This window comes from Chiloscyllium punctatum, chromosome 52 (assembly GCF_047496795.1).
Source record: "Chiloscyllium punctatum isolate Juve2018m chromosome 52, sChiPun1.3, whole genome shotgun sequence".
NCBI lineage: Eukaryota > Metazoa > Chordata > Chondrichthyes > Orectolobiformes > Hemiscylliidae > Chiloscyllium > Chiloscyllium punctatum.
This window is the reverse complement of record NC_092790.1, coordinates 13,344,992-13,365,073: the sequence shown is the minus strand read 5'-3', so window position 1 is coordinate 13,365,073 and position 20,082 is coordinate 13,344,992. Positions and strand designations below refer to the sequence as shown.

The window sequence follows — 20,082 nt, the reverse complement described above, 5'->3', positions numbered from 1 at the left end:
AGTCCTCACTTTTGCCTTATTACCTAAACACATTCACCAAGCAGATACCCTCAGCAGGCTAAGGAAGTTCAGCATGTCTATAAAGACTCTTCCAAATTGTCCCACAGAAAGCATCCTGTCTGGGTGTATCGCTGCATAGTATGGCTGCTGTGCTGCGTAACACCACAAGAAACTGCAGAGAGTTTGAACACAGCTCTGTCCATCACAGAAACCAACCATCCATCCAATAACTGCATTTCCACCTCCCCCTGACTCGGGAAAGCAACCAACATAATCAAAGAACCATCCGACCCGAGTTATACTCTCCTCCACCCTCTTCTGTCAGGGAGAAAACACTGAAGTTTGAATACACCATCCAACAGATTCAAGAACAGTTTCCCTGCTGCCATCAAATTTTTCAATGAACCACTCAAATTGTAATGTTAATCTCTCTCTCTCTTCACCCTTAACACTGTATTCCGAATTCTGTTCTATTACCCTGATGCACTTTGTATGATATGATCTGCTTTAAGCGCACAGAACAATACTTTCCATTACAACTCGTGCATGTGCCAATAACAAGTCAGACCAAATCAAGTAGATAACGACAGCCTCATTCATATAGCAGAATCTGAGAGTTACATGTTGATAACTACGGTCACACAAACTGACAGAAAAAGATGAATAAATACACTGAAATATTTGCATTTCAGAGCCTGTCAGGGAAAGATTGATAACTTGAACTCTCACATTCACAAGACTGAAACTGATAGTGACAGATGAAAACTCAGCTCACACATTCTCATTGCAGGGATAGATTGACAATTACACAAACCTATTCGGCGAGCAGAAACTGACAGCCACAGATTGGTAAATATCTCTATGTATTCACACAGCAGAGTCTGAAAGATACAGATTGACAATTACACTCACTTTGACAAGGAGGAAATTAAGATCAGCAAGGTGGCCTTTGTGTGGAGCAGCAGAAAATGAGGGAGATACTAAATAAGTATTTTGCATCAGTATTTATTGTGGAAAAGGATATGGAAGATATAGAATGTAGCGAAGTAGATGGTGACATCTTGCAAAATGTCCAGATTACAGAGGAGGAAGTGCTGGGTGTCTTGAAATGTGTGAGGATGGATAAATCCCCAGGACCTGATCAGGTTTACCTGAGAACTCTGTGGGAAGCTAGAGAAGTGATTGCTGAGCCTCTTGCTGAGATATTTGTATCATCGAGTGTCACAGTTGAGGTGCCGTAAGACTGGAGGTTGGCAAACGTGGTGCCACTGTTTAAGACAGGCGGTAAGGGCAAGCCAGGGAATTATACACCAGTGAGCCTGACCTCTGTGGTGGACAAGTTGTTGGAGGGAATCCTGAGGGACAGGATGGACATGCATTTGGAAAGGCAAGGACTGATTCAGGATAGACAACATGGCTTCGTGCATGGGAAATCATGTCTCACAAAATTGATTGAGGCTTTTGAGCAAGTAACAAAGAGGATTGATGAGGGCAGAGCAGTAGATATGATCTGTATGGACTTCAGTAAGGTGTTCGACAAGGTTCCCCATGGGAGACTGATTAGCAAGGTTAGATCTCATGGAATACAGAGAGAACTAGCCATTTGGATGCAGAACTTGCTCAAAGGTAGAAGACAGAGGGCGGTGGTGGAAGGTGGTTTTTCCAACTGGAGGCCTGTGACCAGTGGAGTGCCACAAGGATCGGTGCTGGGTCCTCTACGTTTTGTCATTTACATAAATGATTTGGATGCGAGCGTAAGAGGTACAGTTAGTAAGTTTGGAGATGATACCAAATTGGAGGTGGAGTGGACATCGAAGAGGGTTACCTCAGATTACAACAGGATCTTGACCAGATGGGCCAATGAGCTGAGAAGTGGCAGATGGAGTTCAATTCAGATAAATGCGAGGTGCTGAATTTTGGGAAAGCAAATCTTAGCAGGACTTATTCACTTAATGGTAAGGTCCTAGGGAGTGTTGCTGAACAAAGTGACTTTGGAGTGCAGCTTCCTAGCTCCTTGAAAGTGGAGTCGCAGATAGATAGAATATTGAAGGTGTTTGGTGTACTTTCCTTTATTGGTCAGTGTATTGAGTACAGGAGTTGCGAGGTCATGTTGCAGCTGTACAGGACATTGGTTAGGCCACTGTTGGAATATTGCGTGCAGTTCTGGTCTCCTTCCTATTGAAAAGATGTTGTGAAACTTGAAAGGGTTCAGTAAAGATTTACAAGGATGTTGCCAGGGTTGGAGGATTTGAGGTATAGGGAGAGGCTGAACAGGCTGGTCTGTTTTCCCTGGAGCATCGGAGGATGAGGGGTGACCTTAGAGGTTCCTAATGAAAGGCTTTTGCCTGAAATGTCAATTTTGCTGCTCCTTGGATGTTTCCTGAACTGCTGTCCTCTTCCAGCACCACTAATTCAAAATCTGGTTTCCAGCATCTGCAATCATTGTTTTTACCAATATATAAAAGAGACCGAAGGGGCATCTTTTTCACGCACAGGTGGTACGTGTATGGAATGAGCTGCCAGAGGAAGTGGCGGAGGCTGGTACAATTGCAACATTCAAGAGGCATTTGGATGGGTATATGAATAGGAAGGGTTTGGAGGGATATGGGCCAGGTGCTGGCAGGTGGGACTAGATTGGGTTGGGATATCTGGTCGGCATGGACAGGTTGGACCGAAGGATCTGTTTCCATGCTGTACACCTCTATGACTCTAGGTACGGAATAATAACTGTACTCCCACATTCACAGAGCTGAACTGGATACAGTTTTATTAATACATCCATATTCACAGAACATAATCTGATGTGTACTGATCAATAACTGTATTTGCATACTGACAGGGTCGGATTCAAACTTGCACTCTCATATTGACATATTAGTGTTACGACACAGTGGTAAATACCTCTGCTAATTAAACCAAACACACAGAAAAGCTCACCTCGCCTAATAATCTGTTAAAATGAGGGACAGAGAATGACCCAAATTCCACTATTTAACAAGAGCATCAATTATATTCTTTAACGCTGAAAGTGAACATTAAACAACAGCTATTTACAATTCTAAGCCTCCTTTCCCTTGAAGATTTGTTATCTACCTCCCACTCTTTAAAAATATGCTGATTCAATTAAATTTACAGCAACTTAATTTTCAAAACCAGACAGTGGCTGTCATCCCCAGTGTCAATCTTCCTCTGTAGATCTCCCAGGGTCATCTTCGGTCTTCGGCGACAAAGATGTTTCATATGAAAATGCTACCTTTAATCAAGAGTGTTTGTGAATAACAGTCTTTCAATGAACGTTCATTCTTTTTTTGGCCAATTGTCCAAAATGCCTGATTTTTTTTTGTTAATACCCCAAACATCGGATCATCTCATTGGTTTGATAATGTCAAAACAGTAAAATACAAATTCAATTGGATTTTAGTAGCTTGAGGCATAATTTAACTGTATTGGTTAAATGTGAAAAACGAACTAAGGGACCTATGTAACAGCCAAATGTTACACCTTTCAATTTTCCATCACACTCGGTGACTGCTAGTCAGTCACAAGACAGGTGCTTGCCAGCTTTTAGCTTTCACTCTCTCTTAAAGGTACAGTACTTACCTTCAACCTCATAACAATAGAAACAGATTGATCATGATGCTCAGGTGTCAAATAGCAAAATCTGACAGCAGAGTTTGGTATTTGCACTCCGATATTGATATAGCTAAAACTGACAGAGATTAATATGTACAATCATATAGAAGAAACTGAAAGGTACAAATTGATGCGTGCATGTTTATAGTCAGGCAGCCGGAACTGATAGTTATAGATAGATAAGTAAACTCTCATATCCAGACATGCACTTGCATCAGGTAATACCATTTGTGGCACTGTAGAGGTATTGGTTAGGATCTGGGTCTCAGTGAATTGGTATAGATTTTGTTTTTTGTTACAATGACCAGACAAAGAGCAGCTGAGGCCAAGAATAGAATCAGTGGTTCTGTTGGAATTACTGGCTTGAAAGAAAAACAGCCTAATGATTATTAAATAAATATTACGTTGAAAGGTTTGATACTGTCAAACTCGCATAATGTTGAGTTATAGGTGATGTCTCCTCTCTTTTCCTTCAGATAAACACTTGAAGGACCAAGAGAATGTAATATTATCTTGGTATGAAGCCAAGTGTGATCAGTTCCTTCTGTCAAACAGCAGGTAAGTTACCATTCGCCGACTGAAGAGCAGCCTTTCTGTAGTCATAGAGCAGTTTGAATTGAGCTCAATTTTCTGAGAGGAATTTTCGAACCAGGAATCAAATATTACCAAGCAATTACAATTTATTTTTTATCTCTCTCCATTCTCAATGCACATCACCCCAATTCCAATAAATTTTAACATTCACAGCCATTGAGTCACAGAGATGAACAACACAAAAACAGACCCTTTGGTCTAAATTATCTCTGCTGACCAAATATCCTAGTCTTATTTGCCAGCACTTGGCCCATATCCCACTTAAACCCATCCTATTTGTATACCCATCCAGATGTCTTTTAAATTTTGTAATTAACCCAGCCTCCATCACTTCCTCTGGCAGCTCATTCCATACACACACCACCTTACACGTGAAGAGGTTGCCCCTAAGGCCCCTTTTAAATGTTTCCACTTTCTCCTTTCACCTTACACCTATGCCCTCTAGTTTTGGACTTGCCCACCCCAGGGAAAAGACATTGTCTATTAATCCTATCCATGTCCCTCATGGTTTTATAAACCACTGTATAAGTTCACCCTGCAGCCTCCGATGCTCCTGGGAAAACAGCCTCTTTATTCATCCTCTCCCTATAACTCAAATCCACCAACCCTGGCAAGATCTTTGTAAATCTTTTCTGAACCCTTTCAAGTTTCAAAGGTTCACAGTACCATAGTTTAGGAGAGAGATCATAATTGCACACAGTATTCCAAAAATGGCCTAACCAACTACCTGTACAGTTGCAACATGACCTCTCAACTTCTACACTCAATGCTCTGACCAATAAAGGAAAGCACACCAAATGTTTCTTCACTATCCTATCTACCTGCGACTCTGCTTTCATGGAACTATCAACTTGTATTCCAAGGTTTATTTCTCCAGCAACATTCCCCACAACCTTACCGTGAAGTGTATAAGTCTTCCTCTGATTTGCTTTTCCTAAATGCAGCACCTCACATTGATCTGAATTAAACTCTATCTGCCAATCTTCATCCCATTGGTCCATCTGATCCAGATCCTGTTGTACTCGGAAGTGACCTTCACTGTCCACTACACCTCCAATTTTGGTGCATTCTGCAAACCTACTAACTATACCTCCTGTGTTCACATCCAAATCATTTACATAAATGATGAAAAGCTGTGGACCCAGCACTGATCCTTGTAACACACCACTGGTCACATGTCTCCGATCTGAAAAACAACCCTCCACCACCATCCTCTTTCTTCTACTCTTTGAGCCAGTTCTGTTTCCAAATGGCTAGTTCTTCCTGTATTCCTTATGATCTAACCTTGCTAACCAGTCTACCATGAGGAACTTTGTCAAACGCTTTACTGAAGCCCATAAAGATCAAGTCTACCAGTCTGCCCTCATCAATCCTCTTTGTTACTCCTTCAATAAATTCAATCAAGTTAGTGAGACATGATTTGCCACATACACAACCATGTTGCCTGTCCCAAATCAGTCTTTGCCTTTCCAAATACATATAAATTCTGTCCCTCAGAATTGCCTGCAACAGTTTGCCCACTACCAATGTCAGGCTCATCAGCCTATAGTTCCCTGGCTTGTCCTTGCCACCTTTCTTAAATCGTGGAACCATGTTAGCCAACCTCCAGTCTTCCAGCACCCCACCTGTGGCTATCGATGATACAAATATCTCAGCAAGGGGCCCAGCAATCACTTCCCTAGCTTCCCACAGAGTTCTCGGATGCACCTGCTCAGGTCCTGGGGAGTTACCACGTTTGCGTTTTAAGACATCCAATACCACCCTCAGTAATATGGACATTTCTCAAGATGTCACCATCCATTTCCCCATATTCTGTAATATCCATTTGCTTCTCCGCAATAAACACTGATGCAAGATAGTCATTTCTTATCTCTCCCATCTCCTGCAGTTCCACACATAGGCTGCCTTGCAAATCTTGAGGGGCCTCATTTTCACCCTAGTTATCCTTTTGTCCTTAATGTATTTCTAGAATTCTTTGTGTTTATACCTGACACATGCTCCCTTCATTTTCTTGACCAAAACTTCAACTTTTCTCATCATCCAGCATTGCCTACACCTACCAGGCTTTCCTTTCACCCTCTCTGGATTTTCATTCTCATTTTTGAAAGCTTCTTATTTTCCAGCCATCCCTTTACCTGCGAATATCCGCCCCAATGAACATTTGAAAATTCTTGCCTAATACTCTCAAGCCCATTGACATTGACACCTTTTTCCAAGAGCGTTACTCTGCATTCTTGTCTGAAATGCACACTCAGGAATGACATTGAATCTAGAGTTAATGACATTTTTAAAATTAAAAGCAAGATGGGGAAAAAAGTCAGGCTGTAACATAATTTCAAAAACCACACATAACATCCATGTTAAATGTAGACATACGAGGAAACTAAACAAAAGTCGCCAATTTACAGGATGAAACACAGTTATTGAATTTATTAGGGATTGGGCAGGACAGAATTAATCCTGTGAACAGCTGTCACATTAAAAAAAATGAATTCCAAACACACATTCTGTGCCAAAGCCTGACAAATAAAACTGCAAATGACAGAAACCAGAAACAAAGTAATAATTGCTGGAAAAACTCAGCACATCTGGCAACATCTGTTGAGAGAAAGCAGAGTTAAAGCTTTGTGACCAGTGATTGTTGTTCAGAACTGTGTTTCTCCAGGAATTTCTGCCTTTGCTCGTGACAAATGGAGAATATTTACTGCAGGCACTCACACACAGACACACAACACAGAGCAACTGACTAATTCAGAATTTGATTGAAATGCTAACATCATAACTACAGACAATGACTAACGGTTATGGATTTCCATATACACTGCCGGCAACAGAAAAAGATTACAATCAAAATGAATATCACTTATGAATTCATTGTGGTCTGCAGGAGTCAGAAACATCCAGCTAACAATTCTACTCCCATTCAGATAGAATTCCATTTCCATAAATGTATCATTGTGACAGAGGAGCTGCCATCCCTACCTTTATCACAACATCATTCTCCATTTTTCCAAATTGCAGGAACAGATTTTCTTTTTAACTCTACCTGCATCAAAAAGACATCCCATGCCTTTGCTTCAAATGAAATTACATTTTTGACATCTAATCCTGTGTTTCACTTGACCCTCCTTCTGAAGTCTGATGTAAAACGCAAGAAAACTTGGTGCCATTTTCTCAAATACTCAATGTGATTACAATCCTATTTTGAAACAGTGGAGTAGGAAAGATTTAGTGAGATAAGGCAGATAGGTAAAGCTGCTCAATTTTCTTTTTGCGACAGGAGTTCCAGAGTTTCATTCTTCAATAAATTTACTTTGACTGTTCCAATTTCCTCCACTGCACGAGAGAAAATCAGAGTCCTTCTGCCTTCCTCCTCCCCCGATAGAGCCATACAAGTGTCCCAATGATGGTGAGCACCATCACAATACAGAGTAGGGTAATGCACACCTACCTTTACTTCAGCACTGTTCAAATAGTTATATCACAGTGCACTGAGAGCACTTACTAGTTACGATCCTGATTAGGAGGGACAATGAGCTGAGGAGTGGCAGATGGAGTTTAGTTTAGAAACATGTGAGATTTTACATTTTGTTAACGCAAAAACCAGGGCAAAACTTATACACTTAGTGGTGGGGCCTTGGCAAGTGTTGCTGAACAAAGAGACCTCGTTGTGGGGGGGGAGGTGGGGGGGTGGGCAGCTGCATATTTCCTTGAAAGTAGAGTCACAGGTAGACAAGGCGGTGAAGGAGGCATTTGGCATGCTTGCCTTCATTGGTCAGAACATTGAGTGTAGGAGTTGGGATGTCATGTGGTGGATGTACAGGACATTGGTGAGGCCACTTTTGGAGTTTGTACAATTCTCATCAACCTGCTACAGGAAGGATGTTGTTAAACTTAAGATGGTGCAGAAAAGATTTACAAGGGTGTTATAGAGATATAGGGTCGTACAGTAGAGAATCAGGGTCTTCAGCCCACCATATCCAACAAACACCAAACTGCAATCTACCTGCACTTAGCCCATCGCTTACTATACCCTGGCTTTTTAAAGGCATATCCAGATGCTGCTTAAATGTTGTGAGAGTACTCCACCACCCTCTCAGGCAGCATGTTCCAAACTTTGCTGACTCTCTAGATCAAAATATTTTTCTCTGGTATCTTCTAAACTGCACTCTCCGCACCTTCAAATTGTTACCTTTGGTCTTAGACACATCTGCCATGATTCTCACGATCTACTCTGTCTGTATCTCTCATAATTTGGCATACTTCAGTCAGATCCTCCCTCCACATCCTCTGCTCCAACGAAACCAAACCTGGCCTATCCAGTCTCTCCTCACGATGGAGACTTTCCAACCCACTGCACCCTCTCCAGTACAATCACACCTTCTGATAGTGTGGTAACCAAAACTGCACACTTCAATATTCTATCTGTGGCCGAGCCAAATATTTTTTAAATTTGTTAGAAGACTTTCTTGCTGTTATATTGTACAGCTCAGCTCATTCTGTATGCCTTCTTCAGCGGCCTGTCTGCCTGTGCTGACATCTTATGGAATCTATAGACTTGTACACCATGGTCCCCTTCTTTCTTAGTATTCCCTAGGGACTAGACCTTCATTGTGTAATTCTTTCCCGTATTAGACCTCCCAAAATGCATTACCTCATACTTACCAGGATTAAATTCTGTCTGCCATTGCCCTGCCCAATGTACTGAGACCATCCCCCTTACTGTCAATCACACCCCTAATTTTCATATCATTGAACAAAGAACAGTACAGCACAGGAAAAAGCCCAATACCCTCCAAACCTGCACTGAAACATTTTGCGCTTCCACATGGAAATCTCATCTACAGAGTGACTAATCATATGTTCTACATTCACATCCAAGTTATTAATTTACATAACAAACAGCAAGGATCCCAGCACTGATCCCGTTGGCTGTATCTGGCCAGAATAGAGTGGCCCATGTCTGTTACCTCAAACTGGTGTGTAAGTGGAAAGTAGAATTAAACAGCAGGATGTGGAACAGAACGGCAGGCAGAAACTCAGCTAAACAGCCTGCTTACACACAGTGGGGCGTAATGATACCATTGAACAAGGCACTGCAAGGACTGTAAAAATAACAAGTAGACCCAATAAATGAGTAACTCCAGCCACATTAAATGAAAGGGTAATTGTCCCAGTTAATGAACAGATATCAGTTGCTCGTTACAGCCCATTAATGCCCTGAAACAGCTGAGGATGCCACAGCTAAAGTTATCTTAGAGTACTCAGTTTCTTGAAATATGTTAGAATATTAAGACAAAGATTCTCACAAAGAGTAGTTTTCAACATAAAAAATAGGTGCATAATACCAAAGCATAAAGGGGAAAAGAAGCGTTTAAACCTGAAAGTGAAGGTTGGTGAGTTTTAGGTAACGCCTTCTTTTACACCCAGAACAAAATAGATTGCTCACAGCCCATTAATCACAAAGTGCTAACAGTTGGGGCAAATACATTACTTTACACTTTGTAACTAAGTTTTTATAACAGAAATTAAAATTACAAGTTGAGAGTAATTAAGTCAAAACAGACTGTCCTTTGTTTTTTTCTTCATATATAATTAGGACAGTTGGAGATCTAAGAAGAACAATTGAATTTGATAAAATGGAATACAGTGAATAACAGCATTCAAGCTGTCCCTAGAGACCAGCTAGCCTCAGAGAAACCCGAAGGTATTCAGTAAATAACTTTGGAATGTGAATGAATAGGATACATAGAAAGATCGCAAGGCCTAGAGATTACATTTACCTCCATTTATCCCCATTTATCTCTCCACCCTGGAGGCTTCCTGCCTCTTTTCCTGATGAAGGGCATTTGCCCAAAACGTCGACTTTCCTGCTCCTCAGATGCTGCCTGACCTGCTGTGCTTTTCCAGCACCAGTCTAACCTAAACTCTGGCTTCCAGCAACTGCAGTCCTCACTTTTGCATAGAGATTACAGTGTCCGCTAAATACTGAGGTCTGGGAATCCTGGGGCTGTCCATAGAAATACCAGTCATTGGTTAAGTGTCTCATAGAATAGAGTATGCAAAGTAAGGGGAGGAACATGACAATTACATGCAATGTGATTACTAACAGGAAGTTTATAAAAAGTACTGCTTTTTATTGTAAAATCAGTGTGTCATGGACCTCTCTTCCGAGGCCAATCTCAGGGGAAGATCATTTGGCCCTCTCCCTGCACTAAGTAGTTTCTGCTTGAATAACAACCACTTGCCTGAATCCTGCCTGTCTAGTCTTTCATCCCCGGCCGTGGGTTATGTTCCGACAAAGGCCATACAGAAGTCCGTGTATACCACGTCAACTACACTACTCTCATCAGGATGTTTTGTTGCTAGGACTGGAGGTTTTGAGTTAGAGGGAGAGGCTGAACAAGCTGTTGCTTTGTTCTCTAGACTGTCAAAGAATGAAGTATGACTTTTGTATCGGTTGAGAAAATCATGAGGGGCATAATATGGTGAATAGCCACGGTCTTTTTCTGAATGTGGGTGAGTGCAAAAATAGAGGGCACAGGTTTGAATTGTGGAAAAAAGACTTTAAAAGGGCCTGTGGGGCTACTCTATCACATAGAGGGTGGTGCTTGTATGGAATGAGCTACCAGAGGAAGTGAGGTGGTGGGTACAATTACAACCTTTTATAGGCAGCTGGATGTATACAGGAATAGGAACAGTTTAGAGGGGTATGCGCCAAATGCTGGCAAATTTGACTAGCCATGATATGGAGGTGCCAGTGTTGGACTGGGGTGGACAAAGTTAAGAACCACACAACACCAGTTTCTTGTACAGCAGGTTTATTTGGAAGCACGAGCTTTCAGTGCACTGTTCCTTCATCACTCTGAAAGCTGGTGCTTCTACATAAACCTATTGTACGACAACCTGGTGTTGAGATTTTCAACTTAAATGGGATGAAGTCAGATTAGGATCTCTGGTCAGTACTAACAGCTTGCACCAAAGGATCTGTTTCCATGCTGTATAACTATGACTCTCTGAAGGCCGGACCTTGATATCACTACTCCCAGTTAGACACTGCACTATCAGAGTTGCAATGGTCAATTGCCTTTACAACCTCGACTCTGAAGAACAGCACAGATCTGTTCTGTGACAATGTGTTGGGGTTTCACTTGCCTGTGAATTCTACACGTGCGAACAGTCAAAGAAAATAAGGTCTTTCCCATTCACTTCAGGAAACATGAACTGAAAACTCTCCCTTTTGCTAACTGGCTGTCCACTTAATAGCAAGCATTTAAACTGCTCAGTTACACAATACAGGAAGATTGAAGCAGGATCAATTGAGTATGAGCATCCTTCCTGTATCATAACAACTGTTTCTTTCAAAAATCTTTTTTATACATAAAATCAGTGCATGTACACAACAGCCCAAGTAGTCAACATTAATTTTTTTTTTCCCAGTTTTTCACTAGGCAACATGGCTCTAATCTGATCACGGTCTGTCACATCTGAGCAGAGTTTTGAAGGACAATAAACTGTATTATCAGTCCCATTGAATAGCGCAGACTGACAGGTAGAAAGTACTTTCTGAGTCCACAAAACGTACAAGTGAATGGAAGAAACAAGATTAGTTCTGTACTACCAGAAGAACAGACAGTTGCATACTGCACCAGTTATTGTCCTTAGTCATGTAAGGAAGGACTTGAAGGAAACTGATAATTTCTGGACATACCAAAGAATGAGATGGTGTCAATACACAGTGGATACAGAATAACTTGCAACGTACAGGAATACTGTCAGGTTAGTAGGTCTATTGGCAAAAATGGAAAACTCATGACCTCAAAAATCTCGCAGTTGGGAGAACTAGTGTTTCATTTAAAAAGTAGTTCAGGACAGTGTGTCAGCCCCAGTGAACAAGTGAACTTCCTATAGATTTTAAATTCATGGTATCACCTTGGTCAAAAAGTAAATTCTACTTGTTTATTAGAAAGTACGGAACCTACTGCATGTTCACAATGTATTCCACTTAAGTAGGGAAAGAAGTAAATAAAAATCCAGACTAATTATTCATCCAGTTATCTCACCATGGCTTAAACATGCTGTCTGACTCTCTGACTGTATGTAATTCATGTATCAATTCTTGTTGTCCAAACTGGAGGAATTAAATAGCAGACCAAGTGCGAGATTGAAACAAATATTTCATTTTCATTTGTTTCTACAAGGAGAAAACAGAACACATCTCAGACGAAATGACTGAATAAATACTTTGTTTTCAAAAGTCCAAAGGGAAATCAAACATTGACGTGAAAAGGTATATGTTTAAACAGCTATCCAGAGATTATTGGACACAGAATGAAAATTAACTCTCATACTGGTCTTGTTAAACACATGTGAACAATAAATTCAAAGTACACATTCAGACCAGAGCCTGACTAATCCAGAAAATAAACTCACCAGCGAATAAAAATTGTGGAAATTATCCAAACCCATTCCCCATAATTCTGCATTGATGCACCTAACCGACACATCGCAGAACATGATGGGCAGTTCGCATAGCTGAATTTTTTAAGATTGGTTTTGTTTTAGTTTACAAATGATTATTTTTAGCGCTATTATTGTTTGTATAAGTGTTTTGCAAATTAATGAGGTACGGTGCGGGGAAGATTGCATAAAGAGACTCTTCCCTGTCTGTTGGAAGTGGGCATATTAAATGTCAGTGAGTCATTTTTCACCTTGTTTATTTAACATTGGTAAAAGCCCTGGTAGAATGTTAATACTTTGTTTCACACCTTGCAAACGACCACCTAATGAAGGAGCAGCGCTCCGAAAGCTAGTGCTTCCAAATCAACCGATTGGATTTATAATCTGGTGTTACGTGATTTTTAACTTGGCAAACAATACATACCATATCTTTCATCGCATGCATTTTCATCTGTTTTTAAAAAAAATATTTGCAATGCGCGGGTGTAATCCGATTTTTCAGAATGCAAAAACCTAAGCACTTGCTTAGAGACTTTCAAAGGGAACCGAGAGAACGCCAAACTAGCTGCCGGGTTGAAATGTGATGATTTTGCTGATAGAGCGAGAGCAATAAGGGAGGACAGCTTGAAAATATCTTCTAAAAGTTGTTAATGTGGAGATGCCGGTGATGCATTGGGGTGCACAAAGTATGAAAATCACACACCACCTTATAATCCAACAGGTTTAATTGGAAGTACACTAGCTTTCGAAGCGCCGCTCCTTCATCAGGTGGTAGTACTAGGAGGGCTCAATCCTAACAGAATTTTTAGCAAAAGTTTCCAGTGTGATGTAACTGAAATTATGCATTGAAAAATTGATTCAGTTAAGCCTTTCATCCGTTAGAATACCATGATAGTTTCGCTTCTTTCATGTGTAAATCACACAACTTTTTTAAAAAGTTGCATTCTCAGGTTAGCTGTTAACAATGGTGAGAGCTAGACAATATGTTGTCTGCACAACGTGGTCGCCATCACTACTGAGCCGGAAGAATGTTGTGTGCTGCATTATCAGGAGGCCGGGGTGCTACTGAAATGTGAAGCGACTGCAGTGTTTGGCCTGTTTCGTTTCAGCTGCTTAAGGTTTAGAAAATTACCCACTCAAGATTAGAAATGGAGGGATACAGCTCAGTAAATGAGGGAGAGACAGATCGAGTGAAGTATACATTTATAAACCCCAAGTAAATTAAGATACGAGTATTTTATAAAAGTTCCTCCGTTTTTGTACTTCCTTTTTCAATATAGAACACACACCTTTGTTTGTAAACTGGCGGGCTTTTCAAATTGGAAAGTAGGCGGTTGATGATTTGGCGCCGGTACTTTCCGCCCTCCTCCCCGGGCCCTCTCCGGATTGGGGAATGAGACAGATATCTGATTGGGAATTGAAACAACATTAGGAGGGGCTGAACAATGGGACCAATCAGAAATGGCCGCCACACCATTCCGCCCGAAGGTCTAAGAGGCCGCAATGTGGGCGGAGTGCAGCATTATCTGTGACAGTGTTTGTGAGATTGTGGTCATGTCTGGAAGAGGAAAGGGCGGTGGGAAAGGTCGCGCCAAGGCGAAGTCTCGATCGTCCCGGGCTGGCCTGCAGTTCCCGGTTGGCCGTGTTCACAGGCTCCTGAGAAAGGGTAACTATGCTGAGCGTGTGGGTGCCGGAGCGCCGGTCTATCTGGCTGCGGTGCTGGAGTATCTGACGGCTGAAATCCTGGAGCTGGCCGGCAACGCGGCCCGGGACAACAAGAAGACCCGCATCATCCCCAGGCACCTACAGCTGGCCGTGCGCAACGACGAGGAGCTCAACAAGCTGTTGGGAGGGGTGACCATCGCTCAGGGCGGGGTGCTGCCTAACATCCAGGCCGTGCTGCTGCCCAAGAAAACTTCCGCTGTTGGATCCGCTAAAAAGTGAAGAGAGTATTCTTCTATCTGACAACCCAAAGGCTCTTTTAAGAGCCACTCACATTGTGAAAGGAGCTGTTCCCTCCGTAGGATTGAATCACCTTCCTTTAATTATTTGTTATCGGTTTCGGTTCCTGCCTTTTTCCATACTGTACTGTCACCGTGTGTGTGATCTACTGTGAAATCTTTCTTGATGGTGACACAAGTGTGAAAAACCTATCATGTATGAAGTATTATCTGATATTATAACAATGGAGAAAGTGAGGACTACAGATGGTGGAGATCAGAGCTGAAAATGTGTTGCTGGAAAAGCGCACCAGGTCAGGCAGCATCCAAGGAACCGGAGAATCTATTGTTTTCTAGGCTGGGGGTGGAACGGAGGGAGTAGAAGGGCTTATGTCCGAAACGTCAATTCTCCTCTTCCTTGGATGCTGCCTGAGCTGCTGCGCTTTTCCCGCAACACATTTTCAGCTATGATAACAATGGTCAGAGTGTATTTTTTTTTATTGATTTGTAAATGTCTGTGGTCGCTTGTGTTTAATCATCGTCCTATAAATGCGTCACTCAGTTCCTGTAATCGTCGCTCGCAGGCAGTTTCACCTTATTTAGGAAGAGTTGAAGTACCCAAGAAAACCGCCGCTGCGGGAGCCGTTTTAAAAAGTAAAGACACCATTCCTGAATCTGACAACCCACAGGCTCTTTTCAGAGCCACTCACGGCAGCTGTGAAAGGAGCTACACCGTCTTCTCTGTCGGATTTATTTTATTTTTAATGGGGAGAAGCTTGAACTTTGTACCCGAGATCAGTCAGTTACTATCGCCTTGTTATTGAATACTTGTGGTTTGGAGATGCTGATACTTTACTGGGGTGTATAAAGTTAGAAATCACGCAACACCAGCTTATAGCCCAACAGGTTTAGTTGCAAGCACTAGTTTTCGGAACTTCCATCTGAACAACTGGTGTCACGTTGGCTCAGCTCATGACTTTCAGGTGTACGTTGCTCTGTAGGAGACTCTCTGTGCCACAAGGGTCAGACAGATTCTAATCTAAAGAAAAAAAATGGATTTACAGGTTCTTACAGCTTTTGAGCGAAATACACACACACAGTCACTCACGGTGAATCTCCCTCATACGCTCGCACATACTGTCCCTCAGTTAGATATGCACTCTCTTTGATGTACGCGTATACCCCTTTCCACTCGCGCGCGCACGCGCACACACACACACACACACACACACACACACACACATTACCGCCACCGCTTCCCTTCCCCATATCCCCACCCCCTAAACCGGCAAAACACACAGCCACATGTAGAATTTGGACTTGCAGAATGACAAATGTCCCCGATCGGGTTTCACATTCGCTTTGATTCCATCAGGAAAAGCTGAATTGACCCAATGCAATAAGTATACAGTCGATATAGCAAATACTACTGAGCGGCCCCTATCCCTCTGCGCTTTGTTCACTAGTGTGTTTATAGATAGACTTTCTTCTCTACCCCCAGAGAGAGAGAGAGAGAGAGAGAGAGCATATAAAATACCCGTGGTTGATTTTTTTTCAGCTGTAAAAGGAGGGAACGGGGTAAAGTGAGATTGTATGAACTACACTTCTGTAGATAGACAAATCACCGCCTAAGTACTTTCGCATTCTCATCTGTAAAACTTCGCGGTCTTTTCCACATGTTAGTGGGTTTTTCAAATTTGAAAATGAGCCGTTGACCTTTTGGCGCCAATTCTATCCCATCCCCCATTAGTTAAATCCTGCAATCTATTATAACAAAATCTGCGATCACCGGAGATCTCAGTAGTTGGAACTTGACCGCCGCTGTCTGTGACTTTCGTGTTTAACTGACTCCCCATTAATGCTTTACTCAGCTCCGGTGCACTTCCTAAAATACGCTATCAACGTCCGCAAGTAACAATTCCATCTCTTGGCGCGAAATCTTTCCCATTCCCCCAACGACAGGCCATATGAAAACCGAGACAGAGAGAGATTCGCGGCAATTTACAATCCACGAACACAAGGTGATGTTAAAATTATATTTCACAATGTCATAACAAATTTTACGAAGACGGGAAATCTCATTAGATGTGACTTCACTGCACGTGTCAATATTGCCTATAACTCATTCCGTATGTACTTCCTTGTTTTATAATTACAATATTAATGTACCCCATCGTCTCCCGCTCTCTCTGGATGGTTTAGTGGCTCTGAAAAGAGCCGTTGTGTTTCTCGCTCTCTCTCTCTCGGGGTGAATGTGCAGGGCCGGCCAGGCTCCGTTTAGGCGCGCTCCCCGCGGATCCGGCGGGCCAGCTGGATGTCTTTGGGCATGATAGTAACCCGCTTGGCGTGGATGGCGCACAGGTTGGTGTCCTCAAACAGTCCCACCAGGTAAGCCTCGCTGGCCTCCTGCAGGGCCATCACCGCCGAGCTCTGGAAGCGCAGGTCGGTCTTGAAGTCCTGAGCGATCTCTCGCACCAGCCGCTGGAAGGGCAGTTTGCGGATCAGCAGCTCGGTGGATTTCTGGTAGCGGCGGATCTCCCGCAGAGCCACCGTGCCGGGCCTGTAGCGATGAGGCTTCTTCACTCCGCCCGTGGCCGGAGCGCTCTTGCGGGCCGCTTTGGTCGCCAGTTGCTTGCGGGGAGCTTTGCCTCCGGTGGATTTGCGCGCTGTCTGCTTGGTTCGGGCCATTCTCTCCAACTCTCTGTAACACACACACAGGCTGCTGCTGTCAATGCTGAGGCTGCTGCGGTGCTGCCTGTTTAAGGGAACGGAGAGCCCGCCCTAGAGCTGGGATTGGATACAGCCCTGTCCCTCAACCCACAGAGAAACGGAATGTATAGAAAATAATTGTTGGAGGCTGATTGGGTAACGTGAAATGACAGTTGGTCAGTTTGAAAATGCCCGCCGAATTCATCCTCTCAAACCCTGAAATCAAACATCATAATAAGAGATATTACGTCACTCGTCCGCAATTCAGATACTTTGTTGTGGTGGTATTCGCCGAGCTAGGAATTTGTGTTGCAGACGTTTCCTCAGGCATGTAGGAGAAGCTCCCAAACACTGAGGATGTCACCTAGACAGGGGACGATATGTCTCCAAGACAAATATCCAGCTCGGCGAACAGAACCACAACAACAAGCCACAAATCTTGTCACAAACTTTGAATTCAGATATTTTATTGCAATCGATTAAAACTTAGTTAGCTGTCAGGGCAGACAGGAAGGAGGGATTGTTGCCTGATCTGTCTGGCGGGGTTTAAAACAGCTCAGACAAACTGAACAACCGAACGTCTACCCGCCGTTAACAAACCCCGCCGCTTTAAACATCTTGACATTGTACCAAGATAAAATTACAAAAACCCTACCAAGTCAATGTTTTATGTCAACCAGATTACAATAAGCCGAAACGCAATTTAATGGCTGGTTGAACGGTCTGTAACAGGCACATGGAAAAAACAGGCTATGAAATTATCCGCTGTGTCGCAGCATCAAAACTCATGAAATTATCGTTTCTGGAAGGGTCAATGAAATACATTTACCGCAATATGTAACAACAGTATCAGAGCACAATGGGAAGTTAAAGAACCGTTACAGTATCCACTCCCTATACATTGCTTTGCCCGTCCTCAGGTCTCCGCTCTCTCTCGGAGGGTGTGGGTGGCTCTGAAAAGAACCTTTGGCTTCGCTGGAAAAGGGTCGCTTTATGCTCAGCCGCCGAATCCATAGAGAGTGCGGCCCTGGCGTTTCAGAGCGTACACCACATCCATGGCAGTGACCGTCTTGCGCTTGGCGTGCTCAGTGTAGGTGACCGCATCTCTGATCACATTCTCCAGGAAAACCTTCAGCACCCCGCGGGTCTCCTCGTAGATCAAGCCCGAGATGCGCTTGACCCCGCCACGGCGAGCCAGGCGCCGGATGGCTGGTTTGGTGATGCCCTGGATGTTATCACGGAGCACTTTGCGGTGCCGCTTCGCTCCCCCTTTTCCCAAGCCTTTGCCTCCTTTACCTCTTCCAGACATGACGCTTCTTCACTCCAACCGCTGCCGAATGAGAGCCGAGCTGTCGCCCCTTCCTTTTTTATAGAGCCCGGCCCGACCTGACTGAGAAAGAGCTGACAGAGAGTGAGAGGCGGGTCCGGAGAGCAAACTGCGTGACAGACAGAGAAGGGAAATGTCTTTGATCATCCAGCTCCGCCTCCAGCTCACTCCCGCCCCAACTCTATCTGGGACTGAACCTTTTCTCCCCAAAGCTGACTGTTCCTGAGTAGAGGAGCGCATACGTGAGGCCCTCCCGCCAGCGCTGCCATTGAGGAGCATTTACTCAGTGAGTACAAGAGGTTTGTTTGAAACAGACCGCAATGGAGAGATCAGCAGGCTCCTTCCAGCCGCACATCGGGATGGGAACCTGGGACACAGAGGGGGCTGCGAGACCGGGATTGATTCGGGGTGAGTTCAGGGAGAACCGGGGGCTGTTTGTAAGAGGCCGAGCGGAGCAGGAACTGGTGCCGGAACTTCGAAATGAGCGGGCTGGGGGGAAGAAAGAGGCCTTTCTCGGGCTGTGTGTGGGCCTGCTGAGGGAGGCCTTTTAAATGTTGCAATTTTACCAGCCTGCACCAATTCTCCATGTGCCTCATGATGTTATAAACTTCTATAAAGTCACTCTCCAAGGGAAATCTGTTCCAGCCTATTCAGCCTGTGTCTATAGCTCAAATCCTCCAACCCAGATGAAGAATATTTACATGGAGTTTATCTGTGACTGAGAAGGACAGAATTAATCCTCGACTGAATAGTTGTCACGTACAGAGATGACAGTTAAATAATGTGAATTCCAAACATACAATCTATGCAGGTAGATCATGCGCTCCTCACAACACCTCCTTTCTGGAACCTACTGACAATAGAACTTGATAAACTTCTGCCCATCTCTCATCTGCCTCAATATGTGATCGTCTCCATTTCCTCATTCAGACATTATTTTAAAAATAACAACATTCAGGGAAACATTCGGATGCTTTTTGTATATGCCTTTTGATACAATTGCTTGAAATGTTCATCTTTCTGCTGTAACTAAGTTAACTTACCTGAGCTAAAGGTGTCTGCTTTGTTCATCAATCTGTTCTGGTTTGTTTCAGCCATCTGATCAAACAGGGTCTCTGCTAATTTCACTTCAACTTTATCTGTACTCTTTGATCTTTCCTGTTTCAACTGGTGACTTTGTGACCTTCTTTCCACACAGTCACGAAAAATCCCAGGATATGTGTCCTGCAATAGTTCAGTTGCCTGAATTTCCACTGGCTTTTCAACCACAGTCCGGTGGCACTCTTTCCGGTGAATCCGCAACATCATTAGCAAGAACAAATTGTATTCCTGGAGCTGAACGTTTGTGCAGTACTTCTACTATGACTCCTCCACTCTTCACTGGACACTCTCACCTCATCTCTTACAACCGAGTCTTTC

The 20,082-nt window shown here is 43.3% G+C and overlaps 2 protein-coding genes, 2 long non-coding RNA genes and 1 pseudogene across 4 annotated transcripts in view; 2 read left to right on the top strand and 3 right to left on the bottom strand.

Moving 5' to 3' along the window:
• Positions 1-20,082, bottom strand: part of LOC140470791 (uncharacterized) — a 212,184-nt gene that overhangs the window by 49,275 nt on the left and 142,827 nt on the right. The window lies entirely within an intron of this gene.
• LOC140470669 (histone H2A-like) lies at positions 14,081-14,631 on the top strand (annotated as a pseudogene).
• On the bottom strand, positions 16,695-17,387 carry LOC140471003 (histone H3). The gene has a single exon (XM_072566912.1). The coding sequence runs from the start codon at positions 17,313-17,315 to the stop codon at positions 16,905-16,907; it is 411 nt and encodes a 136-aa protein (XP_072423013.1). The 5' UTR covers positions 17,316-17,387; the 3' UTR covers positions 16,695-16,904.
• On the bottom strand, positions 17,774-18,686 carry LOC140471004 (histone H4). The gene has a single exon (XM_072566913.1). It carries the CDS (start codon positions 18,643-18,645, stop codon positions 18,334-18,336), a length of 312 nt encoding a protein of 103 aa, XP_072423014.1. The 5' UTR covers positions 18,646-18,686; the 3' UTR covers positions 17,774-18,333.
• LOC140470765 (uncharacterized) overlaps positions 18,844-20,082 on the top strand; it is a 186,550-nt gene continuing 185,311 nt past the window's right edge. The window contains exon 1 of the long non-coding RNA XR_011956660.1: positions 18,844-18,999. This is a non-coding gene — a long non-coding RNA (uncharacterized lncRNA). The remainder of the gene's footprint in view (positions 19,000-20,082) is intronic.

What these genes read in the sequence shown, in the direction of transcription:
- LOC140471003 (XM_072566912.1), bottom strand. Translation starts at nt 17,315, where the DNA reads ATGGCCCGAACCAAGCAGACAGCGCGCAAATCCACCGGAGGCAAAGCT.
- LOC140471004 (XM_072566913.1), bottom strand. Translation starts at nt 18,645, where the DNA reads ATGTCTGGAAGAGGTAAAGGAGGCAAAGGCTTGGGAAAAGGGGGAGCG.